At 34.0% G+C, this 23,216-nt stretch overlaps 1 protein-coding gene and 1 non-coding gene across 3 annotated transcripts in view; one reads left to right on the forward strand and one right to left on the reverse strand.

Annotated features, from left to right (window-relative positions):
* The window catches only part of BMX (BMX non-receptor tyrosine kinase), an 86,848-nt gene that overhangs the window by 54,631 nt on the left and 9,001 nt on the right, over positions 1-23,216 (reverse strand). Inside the window, exons 1-4 of one of the 2 annotated variants that reach the window (XM_074299934.1) lie at positions 19,270-19,376; positions 17,073-17,219; positions 14,753-14,857; positions 6,888-6,969 (exon numbers count right to left, since the gene is read on the reverse strand). In XM_074299934.1, the coding sequence (XP_074156035.1) occupies positions 6,888-6,969; positions 14,753-14,857; positions 17,073-17,219; positions 19,270-19,278 (343 nt within the window). In that variant the 5' untranslated portion in view covers positions 19,279-19,376. Of the gene's footprint in view, positions 1-6,887; positions 6,970-14,752; positions 14,858-17,072; positions 17,220-19,269; positions 19,377-23,216 lie in introns of those variants that run through there. The other variant, XM_074299932.1, reaches the window with a different exon arrangement.
* On the forward strand, positions 5,112-5,218 carry LOC141565211 (U6 spliceosomal RNA). The gene has a single exon (XR_012488895.1). It is a non-coding gene; the product is annotated as a U6 spliceosomal RNA (small nuclear RNA).

The raw sequence follows: 23,216 nt of genomic DNA on the forward strand, positions 1-23,216 counted from the left end.
CTATGTGCCAGGCACTGTGCTAAGTATTTTACAAATATTATCTCATTTGATCCTTGTAATAATCCTGGTGGGGAGGTACTATTGTTAATCCTATTTTACAGATGGGGAAAATGAGGAAAACAAAGGCTAAGTGACCACCCCAGTATCATATGGAAAATATATATCAGAGGCAGGACTAACTTTGAAGACAGATAGCCAGTCATTACACAACACAGCCTTTCACTTTTACTGGTGCTTTCCACAAATGCACTTATTTTTTTTTTTTTTTGTATCTACTCATTTTTTAAAATTTTATTTCGATTTTTTTCCACAGTATATATGCATGAGTAATTTTTTATAATATTATCCCTTGTATTCATTTTTCCAAATTATCCCCTCTCCTTCCACTCCCTCCCCCCGATGACAGACAATCCCATACATTTTACATATGTTACAATATAACCCAGATACAATATATGTGTGTAAATACCATTTTCTTGTTGCACATTAAGTATTAGATTCCGAAGGTATAAGTAACCTGGGTAGATAAACAGTAGTGCTAACAATTTACATTCACTTCCCAGTGTTCCTTCTCTGGGTGTAGTTATTTCTGTCCATCATTGATCAACTGGAAGTGAGTTGGATCTTCTTTATGTTGAAGATATCCACTTCCATCAGAATACATCTTCATACAACATTGTTGTTGAAGTGTACAGAGATCTTCTGGTTCTATTCATTTCACTCAACATCAGTTGAGTAAGTCTCTCCAAGCCTCTCTGTATTCCTCCTGCTGGTCATTTCTTACAGAGCAGTAATATTCCATAACCTTCATATACCACAATTTACCCAACCATTCTCCAATTGATGGACATCCATTCATCTTCCAGTTTCTGGCCACTACAAAGAGGGCTGCCCCAAACATTTTGGCACATACAGGTCCCTTTCCACTCTTTAGTATTTCTTTGGGATATAAGCCCAATAACAGCAATGCTGGGTCAAAGGGTATGCACAGTTTGATAACTTTTTGGGCATAGTTCCAAATTGCTCTCCAGAATGGCTGGATTCTTTCACAACTCCACCAACAATGTATCAGTGTCCCAGTTTTCCCACATCCCCTCCAACATTCATCATTATTTGTTCCTGTCATCTTAGCCAATCTGACAGGTGTGTAGCGTTGTCTTAATTTGCATTTCTCTGATCAGTAGAATCCACTTATTTTAAATATTTGAAAATTCAGCTCCCTCTGGCACTTAGGTACTATTTATTTTTTTATTTACAAATTGTATCAATCAATCAATAAGCATTGATTAAGCTTCTACTAAGTGTTAGGCACTGTGTTAAGCTTTGGAACTACAAAGACAAAAAAGAATTTCTATTCTTGACATATTTACATTCTTATATAAAACCTAAGTATAGTAGAGTAAATAAATTGGACTTTGCACAGTTCTGCTTCACTTAAATCCAATTCTTTTGCAAGTCATTACATCATCTTCCTGATGTCATGGTTGTCTTTGAGAAGAAAGGACAAATAACAATAATAATAAATATATACATAATAAATAAAAACCAATTAGGTGGTTCAATGGATAAGGCACCCAGCCTGGAGTCAGAAAAAACTGAGTTTAAATTCACGCTCACACAGTTATTATCTGTGTGACACAGGCAAGTCACTTAACCCTGTTTGCCTCATCTATAAAGTGAGCTGGAGAAGGAAATGACAAACCATTCTAGTATCTTTGCCAAGAAAATTCCAAAAGTAGACACAAAGGCTAAATTAAAAATTATGTGGAGCATTTTAGTGGCTACAGAGCTGACCAAAGAGTTAGGAAGACTAAGGTAAAAGTCCTGCTTCTGACTACAAATGGTTGGGTGACTCTGTTGACACTGGCTCAGGTATGGCTGAAGACAAACCTCTAAGATCATACATTGCAAACAAAATAGGTATCATTCTATTCATGCTCATGAAATCAGTAGGTACAGATGATACCCCTACAAAGGAAAAAAAAATGTCATCAAGACTGTCTTGTGCTGCAACTGCCCCTAAATAGTAATAAACTATTCTTTAAAGGTGTCAAATTGCTAATGTTGGAAGGGATGTGGGAAAACTGAGACACTGATACATTGGGAATGAATCCAATCATTCTGGAGAGCAACTTGAAACTCTGCTCAAAAAGTTATCAAACTGTGCATACCCTTTGATCCAGCAGTATTACACTGGGCTTATATCCCAAAGAGATCTTAAAGAAGGGAAAGGGACCTGTATGTGCAAAAATGTTCAAGGCAGCCCTTTTTGTAATGCCTAGAAACTGGAAATTGAGTGGATGCCCGTCAGTTGGAGAATGGCTGAATAAATTGTGTTATATGAATGTTGTGAAATATTATTGTTTTGTAAGAAATGACCAGCAGGATGTTTCAGAGAGGCCTGGAGAGACTTATATGAACTGATACTAAGTGAAATAAGCAGAACCAGGAGATCATTATACACTTCAACAACAATACTATATGATAATCAATTCTGATAGACATGGCTCTCAACAATGAGATGATCCAAATCAGTTCCAATTGATCAATAATGAAGAGAACCAGCTACACCCAGCGAGAGAATTATGGGAAATGAGTATGGACCACAACATAGCATTTCCATTCTTTCTATTATTGTCTGCTTGCATTTTTGTTTTCCTTCTCAGGTTATTTTCACCTTCTTTCTAAATCCAATTTTTCTTATGCAGCAAGATAACTGTATAAATATGTATACATATATTGTATTTAACATATACTTTAACATATTTAACATGTATTGGACTACCTGGGGGAAGGAGTGGGGGGAAGGAGGAGAAAAGTTGGAACAGAAGGTTTTGCAAGGGTCAATGTTGAAAAATTACCGTGCATATGTTTTGTAAATAAAAAGCTATAAAAAGGTGTCATATTGTATTCAAATTTTCTCAGAGGAACAACAATTTCCACCTACAGCATACAAATGCATGTAAGTCTTAGAGTAAAAATGAAAGCGAAATCTGATGCTATTAGTATGGGTATAATCAAAATTACATAGAAACTAATTCTATTACAAACCCTCTGCCTCTCCAGAGCTTAGAGCAATGTCTAACACACAATAGGTACCTAATAAATGTGTAATGACTGACTAACTGAATTAATGCTGTCTATGAAAATTTTCATCCTTTTTTTTTCCCCCATTTTTTCCCTTATAAGATCCCTGCTCCTTACTTACTGTCCTGTTGGAAAAAGCTGTGGTCAACTCATTCTCACAACAGTGTTAGAGACTTAAATAGCTTAGTACTTTCAAGATCATTTACACTTCAAAAGGGGCAAAACAGGTTTAATTCAAAATAATTCATCTCTAATTATGAAATTTCTGTTGCTAGAATCTCCAGGTGGAAAAGTTATTACTAAGTAGAGGAGCCTTCTTAAAGAACCTTAAATCACACTATTTATGTGGTCACCTTTTCTACCTAAGTATAGGACTGATCCTGTTTATTGGACTCTTGCTATGGTATTAAATGGGACTGAAAGACTAGTTTCTCTCCTTCTTCTTTTCCCTATCCATCACCTCTCAGATGAAATAAACAGTTCTGCACTAGGCTTACTACTTTGTCCATGCTACATGATTGTCCAATACTAGAAAAATTTAATAGAGGAAGATTTGAGTATGACTAGAAGCTGACCCCAAGTGGTAATGCAGTAGTTCAACTCTATTTAACATTTCTTGAGTGTCTACTATGTAAGAAATACTCTACTGGGGGTTGAGATATAGAAATCAAGACATCAAGAAATCCTATTTTCTAGGAATTCAACTTTTTCAGGAAGTAGAATGTAATTAATTCTACTGTTGGCATAGACCCTGCCCCATTTTATTAAGGAAGACTTTCTGTGGGCCCCTTAGTACTCATAAGATTATGGATTCAGAGCTAGAAGAGACACTAGAGAGCATTCTATATCATATCATATCACATCTATCTGTTTATCTAGTCATCTTGATTTTTGTCTTGCCATTGGACTTTGATGACTCTGAAAGAGAGAGTGAGGTTGATGACTTTGCACAACCCTGCCTCACTTAAATCTAATTTGCTTGCAAGTCACAATATCACTTATGATGTTATTAGTCCTCTTTGAAAATGAAGGATGAACAACAATAATCTTTGTAGGCAGCCCTTAATGTAGAACCTTTCACCAATAAATTTTGGTGAACATACTGTTAGGTATCTAGTATGGCTGTATGGAAGCTCTATGACACTTTGTTTCAGCCCATTTGAGAGTGAACTTAGAGCAAAGATCTTAAGACAGTCACATTACTCATGTAATAAACTCATTGGTTGGAGTAATCTGAGTCCCAACTTGGTCATTGTAGTCTCAAGTAGTCGCTTATCTCCTCTGGACCTCATTTTTAAAATAGACTAGACCAGGGGTTCTTAGGTCTTTATGTCTCATGAACCCTTCTGGCAATCTGATGAAAGTTATAGAACCTTTCTCAGAATAATGTTTTTGATGCATAAAAAATAGAACAAGAAGAAAATCAATCATATTTAAATAATCATTAATAATTAATGAATTCATGGACTCCAGATTAAGAACTTTTGGAATATATGATCTTTAAGTTCTCTTAATTCCAATCAATTAAATTCAAATCTGGTCCAATCCTCACATTTTACTATACAGTTCTTCAGTCAGCAAACATTTAATTAATAAATTCTAGGTTCCTATCACATGACTAAGGATACAGAGAAAGGCAAGATCACTGTGCTGTGTTGGAAGATGAGCGCATAAGGAAGGTGCCAGGAATTGGTAGCACCAGGAAAGATCTCCTGTTATAAAAGGATTTGGGCTGAAAGAAGTTAAAGAAGATAGGAAAAGTGAAGAGAGACAGAAAGACGGGACAGAAAAAGAAAGAGACAGAGACAGACTGAGAGACAGAGAGAGACAGAAACAGAGACAGAGAAAGTGAGAATGCATTTCTGGCATACAGGACAGCAGTGAAAATATACAAAGTGCAAAGTCAGGAAATAGAATGTATATGAGCAACCTCAAGAAGATCAGTGCTGCTAGATCTTAGATTATGTGGAGAGACTGGAAAGGAGGAAAGAAGCCAAGAAAGGTTTTTTTTAAAGCAAAACAGAGAGCTTGATTTGGCAGTACTTATACTAAAATTGGAACACTGCAGACTATATTAACATGTCCCCTTTGTAAGGATGGAATGCATTCATAAAAAATTCTATATGCATTTTTTAAAAAGAGCTCAACACAAGAATTTCTTAGAAGTAATAGGGAACCACTGAAGTTTATAAAATAGTTGAGTGACATGGTTTTCAATCACAGGCCAAAAGAAGTTAAGTAATTTGCCAAAGCTCAGACAGATAAGTAGCAAAATCAGGATCTGAATTCAGGTCTATTTGACTATAAATTCAGTGCTCTTTCCACTGCATTATGAAGTGATGTAGCTGAAGCAACAAATAAATTTTCCCTTCTGGCCAACAAGTTTAGTTACTTGGACCTGGGAAAAAAGGTGTTTTTTCTTACAGAACTTGGATAGGACATTTATTTGTTTTATCTTTTGTATCTATCCTTTCCTTTCTATTCCCTCTTTCTATACTTTCAATCCCTCATACTCCCCTCCTTGAGATCTTATCACTTCTAGCCTAGAGTTACTGCTTTAGTCTCTTAATTATCTTCCTGCTCCCAGTCTCTGCTCCTCTAATCTACTCTTTAGCCTTCTGCCAAGATAACCTTCCTAAGTCACAAGCCTGAGGACCTCATTTTCTGGCTCAAAAAGGTTAAAGGTTCTTCATTGATACTGATTTGTATTTGATTCCATCTCTTTGCCATTCAAGGATCTCTATATAACACATTTCCAGTCTATGGTCCCAGGCAAATGTAATGGCCCTCACCTTTCTGCTTTTTGTGACCCAGCCCATCCCATCATTTATGGTTCCCTAAACTTGTCCTGGCCTCTCTCATACCTGTGGCTTTATGAAACCTGTCCTTTATGCCTGAAATGTCCTTTTGCTATCTCTTAGCTACTTGCTACCTTTCTTTTTCTTCCAGTCTTACCTCAGACACATTACCTGTGTGCCTTTGGCAAGACATTTATTTTCTCTCTCTTTCATTTCTCTCATTTTTAAAATAGGAAGAATAATAGAACCCTCTTCCCCCCCTTCTTAAAGAAATTGTGAGTATCAAGTGAAATAACATGTACAAAGCAATGGAGAGAGAAAAGGGACTGAGGCATAAGGTTTGCTGTATGGCTTAGTGTAAAGTTCTGATTGTCTCTCAGTTATAATCCTTCTCTGGGAGGAGGTTTCTTGTCTCTGGGAATCTTTTTCTCTGTCCTCTTTAGTTGCGAATTCACAGGACGTCTTCTCCTTGACCCAATCCAGAACTTCTTTCCAGACTCCAACTTCTTCTTTTATCCTCCCAGAGAATGGGTTTGGAATAACTCAGGGGCTTGTGGGAGAAATACTTCAACCAATGAACTTGCTCCTCTTAAACCTGCAAGCTCCTCCCCAGAAGTTCAAAGGGGTAAAACTCCCCTTAAAGGCCGGAACTAGAGTATTGTTAAGTACCGATTTAGCACTTAGTAAGAACCTAATATCTCATCATCTCATTAGCATTTAGTAAGAACCTAACAGATTGGCACAGTTCCATGCCTGGACTTTGCCCTGGGGTTCAAAATGAGAACTAGGTATGTGGGCAGAATGTAACTAGTTTTACTCTTCTGTGCAAAAGGGGAACAAAAAGAAGACATCTGGTTACCTAAACCTTCCTTCTGTTCCAGTGAAATGCAAAATGAGGCTTTGTGAGGGAAATAAGCAAAATCAAGAGTACTGAATCAATTCCATTAATGCCATATCTCAATTTTGCTAACCCTACTTCATAGAAGGTAAATGTAATGGTACCTTTCTGAAGAGCTTTTAACCACTGGCTTCGGCTCTCTTCATTTGATGCATACACATATAGAAGGCCATCTTTATAAACAATCTAAAAAGAGAGAAAGAAACCTTGTGTTTATGCTTCATTTTACCTTATGGGGTTCTGTGCATTTAACTATGAAATTTTTCTGAGAAAGTTAAGCATTATAAAACAAATACTAGTTTTAAAGAATGTTTACCAAAGAAATCTAAATTTTTAAAAAAAATTCATTAAATTTATACTTTAACATATTTAACACGTATTGGTCAACCTGCCATGGGGGGGAGGGGGGAGGAAGAAGGGGGAAAATTAAAACAAAAGGTTTGGCAATTGTCAATATTGTAAAATTACCCATGCATATATCTGGTAAATAAAAACTATTTTTAAAAAATTCATTAAAAATACTTCTAGACCTTTTTAAGTTTTTGTTTTAAAAAAGGAAATATGATAATTGCCTGCAAGCTTTGTTACTGATAACATTTAGTCATAGATAAAAAAAATAAATATAAATTGACATTACAGTTTAAGGATTTAGATTAAATTTCAAACTCTGCTCTTACTAGCTCTATACACTGCCACAGAGTCCTACTCCAATGCTTCATTATGCTATGGAGATAGCTATCTATGTTTAAGGCTGTGTCAGTGAAACAAAAGCTCTGGCAGATTATAGAATCATTCTGGAGTAGAATGTAAGCTTCTTGAGGGCAGGATTATCTCTCTATCATCTATCTTTCTGTTTATTCATTTGTTTGTTTGTCTATTTATTTATGTGTTTGTTTATTTTCAATTTTGAACCCTCAGTTCCTGGCATTGTACCTGGAATGTTTTAAATGATTAATAAATGTTCACTGATTGATGGTTGATTGATTGAAAAAGCTCAAACTGTATATATTTTAAGGGTTTACCTTTCTTATCAAAGAAACTCTCATTTCTAGTAAGTAGGTGATTAATTAATGATTAATTCTTTTGGCACTGTAATCTAAGGAAGCAAGGAGTACATAAAATGGTCCTTGGTCCAGGTCCCTTAACAGGAGCTATAGTGGTAATGATGGCCCAGTGGCCCAGTGGTAATCTAAGTGATTAGAGGATGCTAAGAATCACATATTTTAGGCTATTTAAATATTAATTGTTGGCATTATCAATGTGAGCTACTTCCTTGATGTCTTAACTTTTTTGTCTGTATGTCAGGACCCCTTTGACAAGTGTGGTGAAGTCCATGGACTTTTCAGGAAAATGTTTTTAACTACATAAATTAAAATGCATAGAATAATAAAGGAAACCAAGTACATTGAAATGGTTATTAGAATTAAAAAATAAACAAACAAGTTTATGAACTATAGGTTAAAAGCCCATGTAAAGGAATTGAGTCATATTAGCCTTTGGTGTTCTCATTGTAAATGAAACCAAAAGGCATCTGGAGCTAAATGGAAGGAGGATTGTTGTGAAATTTTTCATGAAGAATAAAATTAAGGAATTGGCAGTGCTGGGCTTTCTGTAAATTCAAAAGCAAGGAGAAATATCATTTCATTAAATACTTGAATTGAAATACTTGACTGATCATCTCATATCACACTGCTCATGATAAAAGTTATAAAAATGTCACAGTGTGAGGCTTATGGGCTGACATCTTTTGCAGAAAACAAGACAGCAGAAAAAGCCTACAAAGACTTTGTTGAGTCTCTCCCAATGAAGTAAAAATGTTTTAATATTTCATTCTGTTGTTCAGTGGTTTCAGTCATGACTAATTCTTTGTAACACCTTTTGCTCAATATGAAGGTAGAGGTTAGTCCAAAAAAAAAAATAATGCAAATATTATACAAACAGAATTAGAAGGTTGAAAATAACTTCAGTGGCCATTCTAGTGCAATCCATGAATTTAAAAAATCCCAATGAAGACCTCCAAGGAGGATAAATCCATTACTTCTTCAGTCAATCCATTCCATTTTTTGGAAAGCTGTAATTGTTACGAAGTTTGACCTGATAGCAAACCTAAATTGATCTGTTTGAACCTTTCATCTCTAACTACTGTAGCTACCTACTGCCAAACAGAATTTGCCTAAATCCTCTTCCAGGTGACAGACATTCAAATGCTTGAAGTCAGCTATCAAATGATCTCTGAATCTTTTTACTTCAGGTAAAATGAGCTTAGTTCCTTTAACAAATTTTGATAGGTCATTGACTCAATGTTGTTCACCATTCTAGTTGTCTTGTGGACATTTTAACTAATCAATGCCCTCCTTAAACCACAGCACCTGTAACTAAATGCAATATTCTAGATAATGCCTGAGAAAAGAAAAGTACAGTGGGACTCTCCCCTCTGGAAGCTTTTTAATGAAGTCAAAAATTTTTTGACTGCAACCACACTGGAATAGAAGGAGTTAGACAAATAAAATTATAAAAATTTAACAGATATAAACTACTTTCTGATATGTCATTTCTGTCTGTGGGCAGACTACAGATTTATTAGAGCAAAATATTAATGTCATTTAGAAGAAGGAATAAAATGATAAGGTGCAAAATGCAGATGAGGCCATTTCAAGCTTATTTATGTAAATAAAAGATTAATTTTGAAATATGTAAAATGTATTATAGTGACCATATATACCTAGAATAGACATTCCCTCAGATTATTAGCATTTCCTATTTTAAAAGACAGATTTATTCAATACTACATTTAATAATCAACAGGGTAAATGCAAAATATCTATATAAAACCTTGTATTAAAAAGCTTTATGCTTTCCAAACACACACACAAACTAAAATAAACTGTAATGCAGCATCACAAATATATTTCTGCTGTGTTTTTTCCCCATATATATAAAAAAGTATTATGAAAGACATATCCTTTTGTAGAAGTAAAAAAATGTGATACCATTATGCTTAGTTGAGTTCACAAGCTTTTTTACAACCCCTAACTTCTCTATTCTAGATAAAGATTTTTTGGATTTTCTCTCTTGATAATCTTTTCTCCTCCAATAGTAATTTTTCCATTGCTACAAGTACTTCTATCACTGGGACTACCATAGCTACTTTAGTTATGCAGTTTAGCAAAGTATTGGCTCCCACAATAAAGTCAACATTTGAAGGATGATTTTTGTAGCTGCCAAAATTAATGTAGTTTTCACTAGTTGGTCCCATTAAAGGAAGCACTTGTCATTTCTTGTTTAGATAAAATTTTCCTCACTTCATATTGATGAGGAAACCCCACAACTCTTAAAATCTCCTTGGACTCTGCCTCAGGGAAGGGACCCCACCCCAAGCACAAATAATTTCCTCCTTATCTAAAAACCCATTGAATTTTATTCAAATTCTAACCCTGGCTGGAACTCAAGCCAGAAGCCAACCTGGGACTCCACCCAGGAGCCCCTTCAGATTATCCAAAGTCCCCCGTATTATAAAAAGAGCCAAACTGGAGTCCACTCTTTGCAGAGATCCCAAACATGGCATCCTTACGCCGGCCATGTCAAGGATTTCTATCCACCAGAACCAACCCTGGCTCTGGTGTCTTCCTACCTTTTAACCTTACTTCAAACCCCATAATAAACCTCTTTTATCAATCTAGGCTTTTGGGTCTGTAAATTCCTTTACAGAGGACTCCTGCACCCACTATTAGACCTCATTTAACTCTGTACCTTGAGCTGAATCCAAAGGAGTTGCAGGGAATCTCTATTTGACTCTCTGTACCCCAAACCTGCACTAGACCTCAATAAAACCTATTTTCATTTAGGTACCTCTTATCTAGTTCTCATCAATATTAATGGTCATCTATAGTATGATATTTTTGAATGATAATCAAATGCACAAAATCATGGTCATGGAAAGTCACAAAAGCAGATTGTCTTCTCATCATAAGTCTTAGTAAATCATACTTTTAATTACTTCAATCTTTGCACATCACTCAAAATAATCTTTTAAGTACATTTCCTTAATGCTACTCAGAGATAATTTTCACGGTTAAAAGGTCATATGGGCCTTGAGAATGCTCTCTAGAGACAGTCATCTTTGATTTGACAACTCTGCCATCAATCTTATGAGATCTTTTAATTATAGCTACAGTTACTCTTCCACTGTGGCATAGGTAACAAAACAAATGTAACATTAAATATTTAGACCCCTCCCTCATTCCTACATGACCTATTTTCAAAATAGCTCCTTAGACTCTCATATCTCATCTTGAATTCAATCTTCTGATGAAGAACTTTCACGACAAATTCAGGCTCTTTTGGGAACTCCAACTTCAATATGGAAGAGAGGTGGTACCTATTTCAACAATCCTTCTTTTAGGAAGGTCATTAACTCCAAAGGAAGTTGGACTGATGGAAATCACTTACCACAAGAGGAAAACCAAAAAAGCCTAGAAACCTTCTTGGCTAGCAAATATTTGATCTCTTTAGCAAACGACAGCCAACAATAACACTTATTCAGACTGTGATCTCATTTGCAAATAGAGGAGGATGGTAGGAGATTATGAGCAAAATTTTCTCATAAAACAAGAAGCCACAAATGGGTCAATTGTGAAGACATCAAAGTAGTCAAAAAAAAAAAAAAAAAAAAAAAAGAAAAAAAAAAAAAAAAGAAGGGACAAGTTCCCACTTCCCAAGACAGGTGAGAGAACCGAGGGCAACTCCAGGTCCACTTGCCCCTCACTTGATTAAGTTCCCTTTTTCCCTCCTACCTCATCTTTCTCCTTTCCCTATATCCCCAACCCTCCTGTTTTTTCCTGCCCTCCCCTTGCTTGACAGATCTCTCTTGCTTGACAGATCTGAGGATCCTGTGTATACATTCAAGAGTTGTGTGAGGAAGAGGGAAAAGATCAGCACAACTGATTAAATCATTTCAGAAACCTCTCACCTCTAGTAAGAGGGAGGGTAAAAAAAATCAATACAACTATATAGCACTCAGAGGATGAGATATTTCTGGCTGGAAGCAATGTCTGTGAGAACACTGGTTACTATAGCCTTGCTTTCTTTGGAAACACATTTAGTCTCTATGTCTCACTACTGAGTTCTGATAATTTTGGAGAAGAGAGAAAGACTGATGACTTTGCATAGCTTCTTCTCACAATTCATTTGCAAGTCAAGACATTACCCTCCTGATGCCATTGGTTCTCTTGGAGAATGAAGGAGAAACAACAACAATAACAATCTTAGAACACTCAGAAGACAAGAGGATTGTAGAAGGATCCACACTATTTGATAATGTTTCAGTTGCCTCAAGCTTGATCTCTGTAAAAACTAAGCTTCTTTGAGAAAATGCAAGACCTCTCATCTTGGTCACTGTTCCATAAGAAATAAAGGTGAATTGAAGCACAAGAAAATCTTAAAGCAAGAAGAATATCAAATAAATGCTTAGGAGAATTCACAAGACTTATTAATACTAAAAAGATAGTCCAGGAATTGTCAATGATGCTCCTATTTTTATGCTCCTTTTATGTTCCTATTTTCCCATCTTTATTATGCTCCTATTTTCCTAATTTTTCAAAAAAAAATTGAAGATAATTTGTACTCTGAGGATATGCCTGATAAATGTATAAGAAGAAAACATAGTTAATATATAATAGAAAACATTTTTACAGTTTCACAATCAACTGAAAGTCATGCAGTGCAATATCCTATTGTACTTATTATTTATAGACCATTGAATTCAATAGAGTAAAATGCTACCTTGAAGTGATCTCTTGTATATATATTAAAACATTTGTAATGTAACAATAAAAATTATGATACAGAAAGGAAAGAAGTAAATGAAATCACTAATTGCTCAAAAAGTTTAGTCCAACAAACCATACATAAAAAAATAAGAGGATAAAGAATGTATATTGTCCAGACTATAACATACAATTGGATTGATTATACACTTTGGACAGACACCATGGATAAACAATGTACTGGACCCAGAATTGAATAGGAAGATAACAGATTGGGTTGCATTTGGCAAACTGTGTAGTGGTTTCATTAATACAAACTTTTCCCTGAAATAAAAACTCTCATTAACATTGAGAGTATTCCATTGAAATCATTTGACTTCAAATAAGGTAATGCCACAGCCTCTGAAAATTAACATTTCAGGTTATCCAAAGGATAACAGAAAAACCTTTGGTGAGTTTGAATAGGTTTCAAAATTTAACTTTTTTTTTTTTTTTTTGTAATTCATTATCAACAAAGAATCATGCAGGAGAAGCAACATTAAAGATATGAGTAAAAAGATGTATTGGGAAAAGGATAAGGGTCAAGGAAGTGGCATGAGCAAGAATTAGTTGACAGCACATGTGGTGTCCATACTATGTTTAGATAGCATGGAGAAAAACAGCAAAGACTAGAAGATGTGGATGAGTTTGGGTCTTCATAGCTGAAATAAGGATCCACATGGATGACATCATGAAAACATCCCACTATCAAAGTGAACTTTGAAAAGTTTCACGTTTTAATTTTTCCAGGTCTCAGTTTCTTTGTTTATAAAATAATAATTTGAACTAGATAATTCCTATTTTCCCTTCTAGATCAAAAGCTTGGGATAGCACAGGAAAAAAGAATGGTTCTCCTCTAAATGTAGTTAACCCTGATTTTTAAAAAAATACCTTTTTTCTCTTCCCTCCTCTGCTAATTTCTCCCCTTTTAAATGTCTTATCACACTTTGTTTTGAACCTCTCCGTTGTGCTTATTATATATATTTTTTCCTAGCATTACCCCTTGCCCTTAGTAAGCATTGAATATAGGTTTTTCAAACTAAATTGCAGCCACAATACTGTTTTCATGGATTGTTAACCTAGAATTGATTAAATTAACTTAGAGTTCACAGACCCTCCCCCTCCATCCCACTCTCAAGAACTCCATGAATACATTTCAAGGAGTATAAGAACTTAGGTGGGGGGAAAATCATATTATTATTTTTGCTAACCTTGAACTGAAATTTAGCATCCCTTCAATTATGAATGTAGGTAATTAACAATTATTCTGAGAAAGGGCCCATAAATTTCATAAAATTACTGAAGGGATCCATGATACCCAAGAGGTCAAAAATCCTAGCTGTAGATCAAAGGATGATTCCCAATAGGTAATATTTCAAGTGTTTTTGTTTCCCTCACTATTTAAGCTTACTTCCTTCAGTGATATATCAATAAATATTTAATAACTAGACTTTTGGAGGAAGACAAATATACACACAACAGTTTTAAATTCAGTCTGAATTATTTACATTTCCTCTATCACTTTTTTAAATCTAGACATTCAACAAAACAATAAATCAAGCCCTGATTTGTAGTGTTTAATGATTTGTAAGTTATAAATACTTATACTGAAAACTTAATGAGTTCTTATGAGCTGATTCAAACTGGCTTAAGCTCTCCTGGACTCTCTGTTATTTCAGACAAATTTGCATGTAAGGGATGGATGTGGAGACTAAGACACTCCATAAGCAGGCTAAGACATTTGCACAAATGCTGGGTTTGGAGAAAGGACATCTATGAGTAGTTGGCTTTTGTTGTTCCTCTTTTTTTTTTTTTTTTTTTAATTTTTACTTCTGGTTACACAGAAAAACACTGATAACTCTGAAGAGTTCTCATTTTGAAGAACAGGGGTTTTCTAGGACAATCAGAGAAGTCCTGAAGAAAGACCCCAGGACTGATTTTTTTTTTTCTTTTTGAGGCTGGGGTTAAGTGACTTGCCCAGAGTCACATAGCTAGGAAGTCCTTACTCCCAGCCAGGAAAATGCCTTCTTAGACAGCCCAAATTTGAACATAATCCTCAATAAGCATCTTGCTGAGCCATTCCTTATTCCAGAAAACTTTACTTCAGAAGAATAGAGAGAGATTAATGATCTCTCCATTAGATTTTATACTTGATCTGACCTTACCTGAAATGGATATTGTCTGTCCATGGGGGTTTGGTCCTCAAGATTCACTCTTTCAACACACCGAATTTTCTTAATATCAATCGATCCTTTCTTGCTTCCTTTTTTCTAAATTCCAAGACAAAAAAAAAATACACAATAACCTTGATAGAATTTACCATTATGTGCAAAGTATATAAGACTAAGTATTTTTTAATTATTACCATTCTTACCCTTTTCAATGTCAAGCAAAAGTATTCCTAAGAATTACTAGTCTTCTAATATATTTTTATTTTATTGATCTATGGACTATTGTGAAAATGGATAAAATAACTATTTCAGATAATCAAATAAAAACATGAAGTCATAAAGTTGTCTTTGTTGTCCCACTAAAAGCAACTTTGGGGGAAACTCCAATAATAAGCAGGATGACAGGGATGATAAAGACCTTATCCTGTTCTCACATGGTTTTGAGGTCTTCCACTAGATCTCTATATTTCAAAAGTTTTTCATTCTACACGGTTTAGAAATGATGAAGATAATGAGCATGATGAGTTTTCTAATTAAACATATCCCCTTCCCAACAGGTTAAAAAATTATTCCCAATATAAAAGGCTTTCTAGCTTTGGACACATGTTTCATATAGAAAAGGTAACTGCAGGTGAATAAAACTATGTATCAAACTTAGAAGAAGAATAGTTTCCCCCACCCCCATTCTTCTTTTTGAAAAGAGGCCATGACAAAATGTGCTTAAAACATATACATATACAGATAAATATAGGGCGGTTGGCAGTTATGATTGAAATCACTTGATGAAGTTGATATTGAAATATTCCACAGACCTCTTTATAAAAATTTCTTTACAATAAAGGAAAAATTATTTGGAAAAAGATATACCTCAAGCTACTGTAGACAGTAATGGAGAAGAATAAAGAGGTAGATAATTCAAATGTACATTATATTTGGCTTCAGAATGCATTTTTAACTTGCACTTGAGAGTGTGTATGTGTTTGCGAGATAGTGACAGGTAGAGACTGAGAGACAGAGACAGACAGACAGATACACACACCGCACACAGAAGAAGAGAGAGAGAGAGAGAGAGAGAGAGAGAGAGAGAGAGAGAGAGAGAGACAGAGAGAGAGACAGAGAGAAGACAGAGAGAGACAGAGAGAGACAGAGAGAGAGAGACAGAGACAGAGAGAGAGAGAGAGAGAGACAGAGAGAGACAGAGAGAGACAGAGAGAGAGAGACAGAGAGAGAGAGAGACAGAGAGAGACAGAGAGAGACAGAGAGAGAGAGAGACAGAGACAGAGACAGAGAGAGAGAGAGAGACAGAGACAGAGACAGAGACAGACAGAGAGAGAGAGAGAGAGAGAGAGAGAGAGAGAGAGAGAGAGAGAGAGAGAGAGATTATGATTATAGGAATTGTATTTAAATAAAATAATACATAGTGAAAGGGCCCACAATAAGGTGGAGAACTGTTTAGTTTCCCTTTTCCTCTTCCCTTTGCATCTGTTCTATACTTGGAATTGAGCCTTCTGAAGCTCCCCACCCTTGAAGAACTTCCTGATCTTAAGAGATCCTTGAATCAACTCAATTCAATTAGATAAGCATTTTTTTCTAGGACTAGTTTCAAGAGGGTTTCAAAAGTCTTCCCTGATGTAGGAAAAACAGTAAAAGATATGGTATGAAAGGCCAACAATAATTGTCATCAGTGAACTAACTAGTTAGTTAAGTTGGTGATGATAGCTGATAGAGAAAAAAATTCCAGCTAAAGTTTTCAACAAAGTAATTAAATAGCAGTCAATATTTTGAACCCAGTAGTTAATCTATCCACAAGTCGAGTCAATGCCACAAATTCCAATCCTCCCATCTTAACATCATTATATCATAGTGGTTTTATTCTTTTAAACTGTGAAAGAATAGCCAATGTTCTGATTAAATATGGTTATAATAAGGAGAAATTAAACAGAATTTTAGGATCAGAGAATCATAGATTCAGCATGAAAGGGATCTCAGAATTTATCTTGTCCAACTTCTTTTTTTACATTTGAAAAAAATAAATCCCAGAGAGGTTTCGTGTCTTTCCAAATGTCTCACACGTGCCAGAGATGGATTTAAACCCAGCTTTGATTCTAGATCCAAACTTCTTCCCACTATATCATATTGTTTAATAATTAAATCAGAATAAATTCATTTTGATCCAGAAAAAATAATATTGTAAGGGAATTTGAAATTATCTTTACTGTGCAGACTGAGAAATCTGACACACACACAAGATGATACTTCAGTTTAGCAAAAATAAAGTGAAAGAATTAAAAAAAAACTAGAAAAATAGGCTTACCATCTTATCATAATCATAGTAGGAGAGGTGTGTTTTTGTCAGGACAAAAAGTCTTTCTTTGTAATTGTTTGGTGACATTTTCTTCTTTTGTTGTGACTTCTTTAGAAGAAGTTCTTCTAAGATGGTTTTTTTGTCCATCTCATCATCCTAAAGAAATATAAAATCATTTAAAACATCATTTATTAAAATCTAGCCATGTTCTACTTTAATGTCTATACATATTTCTCATTCAAAGGTGATTTCATGAGAACCATTTAAATATTAAAATTTGTTGATATTTATTATAGGTAGTTTTTTATGTGCTATTCTTTGTGATCTAGACCTGTGATTTTATAGGTCTGGGAAACTCCCAGTGAAACAAATTCTGCTATCAGACTGCAGATTAGAGCTCATTCTTTCCCTTCTCTCTCTCTCCTTTTTTATATACGTATATATGTATATAAATAAGTGTGTATGTATATACATACACATATACATTTATACTCAGACATGTATACATGTATACACAAGCAACTAGGGGGCATAGTTTATAAAGTAACTGGCCTGGAGTCAGGAATAACTGAGTTCAAATTCAACCTCAAACACTTACTAGTTTTATAATTCTGAGCAAGTCATTAAACCCTATTTACTTCAGTTTCCTCATCTGTAAAATGAGCTGGAGAAAGAAATGATAAAGCACTGCATTATCTGTCAAGAAAACCCCAAATGGGGTTCTGAAGCATCAGATTGAACTGCAACAATTCAGCAATAAACAGCAAAACTACACACATACAAACATATATAAAAAATATGTCCATAACATAATAACTATATAAGTACCTCCTCCACAGTATTGAATAATTTCCATGCAAATATTCTCTGTATTAGGCAAAGAACCATCACTCTCTATAGTATTTGCTTAATTAATTTACACAAATATATTGATGAATATTAAATTACATAGAATTGAGAGAAGCTTGGTAGCCATCTAATCCAACACAAACTTTCAGAGGAATCCCCTTCTCTAATAGATAAATGTTAAATACAGTCTATAATTGAAGACCTCCATGGAGGGAGAAATCATTAACTCTGGGGCAGCCCAATCCTTTTTTTGAGGCAACTCTAATTATTAATCCTTGTTGTTAAATAATAAGACTACCAGCAATGGGGTATCAGATCAATAATTTAACCTAAGCTATCCAGTCAATTGAAACTGATATAAATGATTTAATCTACCACCAGTTCTCTGAATATTTTGAACAAAATAACACAATGCTGTGATTTTACAGACATGACCTCATTTTCATTACAGGAACATGTTTTTTAGAAATGTTAATAAAAACATTAACAGATTCCTTGGAAAGAATTAAAAGCATTAAGCATGTACACATCCAATATATTTCCAGATTCCTTAGAAAGAATTAAGAACATTAAGCACATACACATTCAATTTATTTCTAGATTTCTTAGAAAGAAAAAGCATTAAGCAAGTATACATCTAATTTAAAGCACAAACTAGCAACAAATTAGATAATTTGTGTGAAAGAATTGTGAGAAGTACAAAATGTTATACAAAAGAAAAGTATTAAAAAGGAAGTTGTCTTAACTCAAGAAAATTTCTTGTTTTTACAAATGAGAATTCTAACACCCTACATTTGCAGGTGGACCAAGCTATTCTGTGCCATGGTTTCCTCTAGCAGTCTGAGCTCTAGCTCAGAATTACTGGCATTTTAAAAGCATAAAATTATATATATATATATATATATATATATATATATATATATATATATATATTACTTTGAAATATACTTATCAAAATATTAAAAATAAATAAATAAATCAAATTCACAGACATCAGATTAATAAAACTTGATCTAAAGTAATCTAAAGTAAATTTTTCAAGTGTTACTGTAAAGTAAATTTTCCTATTCTTTTGTTTGACCAAATTTTACAGCTGGGAAGTTAAATAACTCACTGTCCCATTAATCAAGACTGATTCAAGACAGATGAGAACTTGAAAAATTCTGATATCAAATTTTCGGTCTAGATAAAGAAAATTCCCAAATAAATGAATGATAGGCACAACCTTTCTGATTTTTTTTTTTGCCTTAGATTTTTCTTTGCCTTGAACGATTATTAAGAATTAGCATTACTTTGGCACCTTTAAGCAATGATCCAAAAGACTTTTCTAGACCCTTAAAAATTTGAAAGCTCTTACCTTGTTCATGTTTTTTCTTATGAGGGAAAAAGTGAGGTTTTGTCTTTGTTTTAATTTGCAAGCTTTCAACAAAGAGTCCTCCTCAATAACCTACCATTCCTCTTCCTACCAAGTGGGTCAGGAACATGGATTATAAGGAATGTATTTGCATTTTGCTTATCACCCAAATCAGGAAACAGGCACATTGTTCTATCCACAGCTAAGTGAGGGAGGGGGAAAATGGGTTGCTGGCTAGATCCCAGATATGGAGGACTTACGTATTACTGGCATAAACAGAGTTAAGTAGTGACTGAGGCTGGGCAGACTAAGAAGTTCAGTCTTTCTTGGTTTCAAGAATATGTAAGCCCAGTTCAGATTTTCTCATTTTAACTGGACCAGTAATAAAAAAAAAAAAATTTGACATTTTATATGATGCTTTAACATTGGAAAAGCATTCTACACACATCATCATGTTTCGATTTCACAAAATACTATAAAACAAATATTACCATAAATATGGATATCATTAATCCCTTTTATAGATTAGGAAATCAAAGATCTGAGAAGATTGCTGATAGTCACACAACTAGTAATAAATCAATTACTCAATAAGCATTGAATTACATATTATGTGCTAGTCATTGGACCAGGTACAGGGAATTGTTTCAAAAATATAAGTGCCTGCCCTTGAGGAGCTTATAATCTATTGAGGAAACAATATGTACATATATAAGTTACTTTAGTTACTCTCTTGAGAGTGACATGGTCAGACCTTTGCTTTAGAAAAAGTAGTTTGGCAATTGTCTAGATAATGGGTTGGTGAAAGAAGAGTTTTGATTATTCTGAAAGCTATTGTAATAGTCCAAGTAAGACGCAATGGGACAATAGTTAGTGTGATGGCCATGGGCAAGGCAGAAAGAATTAGATACAGGAAATGATATAAAGGTACAATTAAGATGTGAGATGAGGGAGAACAAGGAGTGGAGAATGATTCTGAAGTTGAGAACCTAGGGAACTAGAAGGTTAGTGATATCCTTAATAGCAATAAGTAATTTCAGAAGACTAATAATAGGGGGAAAATATTTTGAGTTGTCAAGAGTGTATCCACTTCAAAATGTCCAGCAGATAGTTGGTGATGTAGAACAGTCAGAAAGCAGACTGACTAAGTCTACATTTATTGATCTGATAAACATCTTGTCCAGGGTCACACAGCTGATAAGTGTCTAAGGATGGATTTGAATTTCTCCTAATTCCAGATCCAGCATTCTATCTGTCCATTGTACTACCTAGCTGAATGTGTTCCTTACACTGAATGTTAATTTGTGGACTAGATAAAACTTGGTGATTTTTCATAAATGGGAACTGGGATTATTGGGGGAGGAAACTGCTTGGATTGTCCGTAACAACAGCAGCTAACATTTATATAATTGTGTGCCAAGCACTATACAATACATTTTACAATTATTATCTCATTTGATTCTCACAACAACCCTAAGAGTTAAGTGGTATTATTATCTCCAATTTACAGATGAGGAAAGTGAAACAAAGACGTTAAATGTCTTGCCCAGTATCACACAACTAATAAGTATCTCAGGTTATTTTTTAACCCAGGTTTTCTTGATTGCAAGCCAGCACTCCTATCAACTGTACCACATAATTGCCCCATAAATTCAGTTTTAATCTCCTCTGAGGAAAGGAAAATAAGCAGATTAATTGTGAATTTGGACCTTCTATGTACCTAGATTATCAAATACAAAGTAAATGTAAAGTACCCTGCAAAACTTAAAATTTTATATAAATATTATTTTGAAAAATTAAAATATACAGATATAATTATAATAGATGCAACAAATACAAAGTATGTAAAATATATAAATTAACGGTATAATTAAAGATACTACAGATAATTAGAATTGGTTTTGGTTTTTATATTCTTTTGAACACATCTTTTCCTCACCATTCTTTAGATACTAAATCACAGGGGTTCTTATTACAGGGGTTCTTACCCTTCTATTCATCTGTCATGAATCCCTTAACTGTCTGTTGAAGGCAATACATCCCTTTTTAAAATGATGTTTTTATATAATCGAAGGAAATACTATATTAGTATTAGAAATTAGTGAAAATAAAGATGCAATATTTCCCATCTAACATCATAAGCTTCCCAAAATCTATACATGAATCCCTGAAAAGAAATGTGGAGCCCATTAAGAATCCCTATTTATCATAAAGGACTTTATAAAGGAAAAAACATCAGCAAAATTTATCAATACATCAAAAAAAATGACAATTTGCTCACTGTTCTCATCTCAATGGAATGGCACTATTGCCACTACTGGCACTATCTTTTCTTTAGATTTTGGCTTACTTTTTGTAATTTTGCAGCCTTGATTTTTAATTGTTAATGCTATTTATTGTTCTTCCATTTACATTGTTGTAATTATTGTGTTTAGTGTTTTCTTGATGCTAATTGATACTTTGTATCAGTTTGTGTAAGTCTTTCCATGGAAAGTATCCATCATGTGGATGTGGCTCTCTTCAGCAACGTGATGATTCAAACCAGTTCCAATTGTTCAGTAATGAAAAGAGTCATCTACACCAGAGAGAGAACTATGGGAAATGAGTGTGGAGTACAATGTAGCATTTTCACTCTTTCTGTTATTGCTTGCTTGCATTTTTGTTTTCCTTCACAGGTTCTTTTTTCTTTTCTAGATCCATTTTTTCTTGTGCAGCAAGATAACTGTATAAATATGAATACATATATTGGATTTAACATATATTTTAACATTTTTAACATGTATTGGACTACCTGCCATCTAGGAGAAGGGGTGGGGGGAAGGAGGGGAAAAGTTGGAACAGAAAGTTTTGCAAGGATCAGTGTTGAAAAATTACCCATGCATGTTTTGTAAATAAAAGCTAAAATAATAATTAAAAAACCCAGTAAAAAAAAGTATCCATCATGTTTGTCATTTCTTATAGCAGAGGAAAAATCTATTACAATCATGTACCAAAATTTGTTTAGTCATTTTCCAAGTGATCAGCATCTACTTTGTTTCTAGTTCTTTGCTACACTTAAAATATAAAATTGAAATACATATTTTAGTATTCGTTTTTTACTTTATTTTTAAATTATGAAGTAAAACAATCATTTTAATAACATGAAACTGCAAATCTATTATGTACAACTTGCTATTCCTTTTAAATATATAGTAAATTATCATGTAAATTTCTTTTTTTCCCTTCCCCCCAAAATGGCTACCCTTACACACACATACACAATAATCCTATACATAATTATATTATGTTCTTTTTTTGAATGCAGATAACACATTCCTTCATATATCCATTGTAACTAATTTAAGTATCAATAATAGTCAAAATGACTTAGTTATTCAAAGTTGCTCATAAAATAATATTGCTTGTTACTATATACAATATTCTTAGTGGTAAAACTATGAATTGATCCAATCATTTTAGAAGGCAATTTAGAATTATCCCCAAAGAGTATTAAATTACATATACACTTTGACCTAGCAATACTATCACTAGATTTACATCCAAAGATGTTTGGGGAAAAGGAAGAACAATACTCTTTGAGGGGAAAGGACTGGAAATTTCGATGATACCCATTGATTGGAAAATGGCTGAACATTTTGTGGTCTATGATTGTGATGGAATACTACTATGCTATAAGAAATGATAAACTCACTGATTTTATTTTATTTTATTTTATTTTTTATTTTTATTTATTTATTTATTTTTGTTTTTTAACTCACTGATTTTAGAAAAACATGGTTGGACTTGCATGAAAAAAAAGAAGAATGAAATGAGCAGAATTAAGAGAGCATTGTATATAGTAACAGTAATATCATTTTAAGAACTAATTTAATGTATGTGGGAACATTTTTCTATCATGGATCCCTTGAGATATATACCTAGCAATGGAATCTCTGGGTTGAAAAGTTAGT

The sequence above is a fragment of the Sminthopsis crassicaudata genome, chromosome 3, assembly GCF_048593235.1.
Source record: "Sminthopsis crassicaudata isolate SCR6 chromosome 3, ASM4859323v1, whole genome shotgun sequence".
In the NCBI taxonomy this organism is placed as follows: Eukaryota; Metazoa; Chordata; class Mammalia; order Dasyuromorphia; family Dasyuridae; genus Sminthopsis; species Sminthopsis crassicaudata.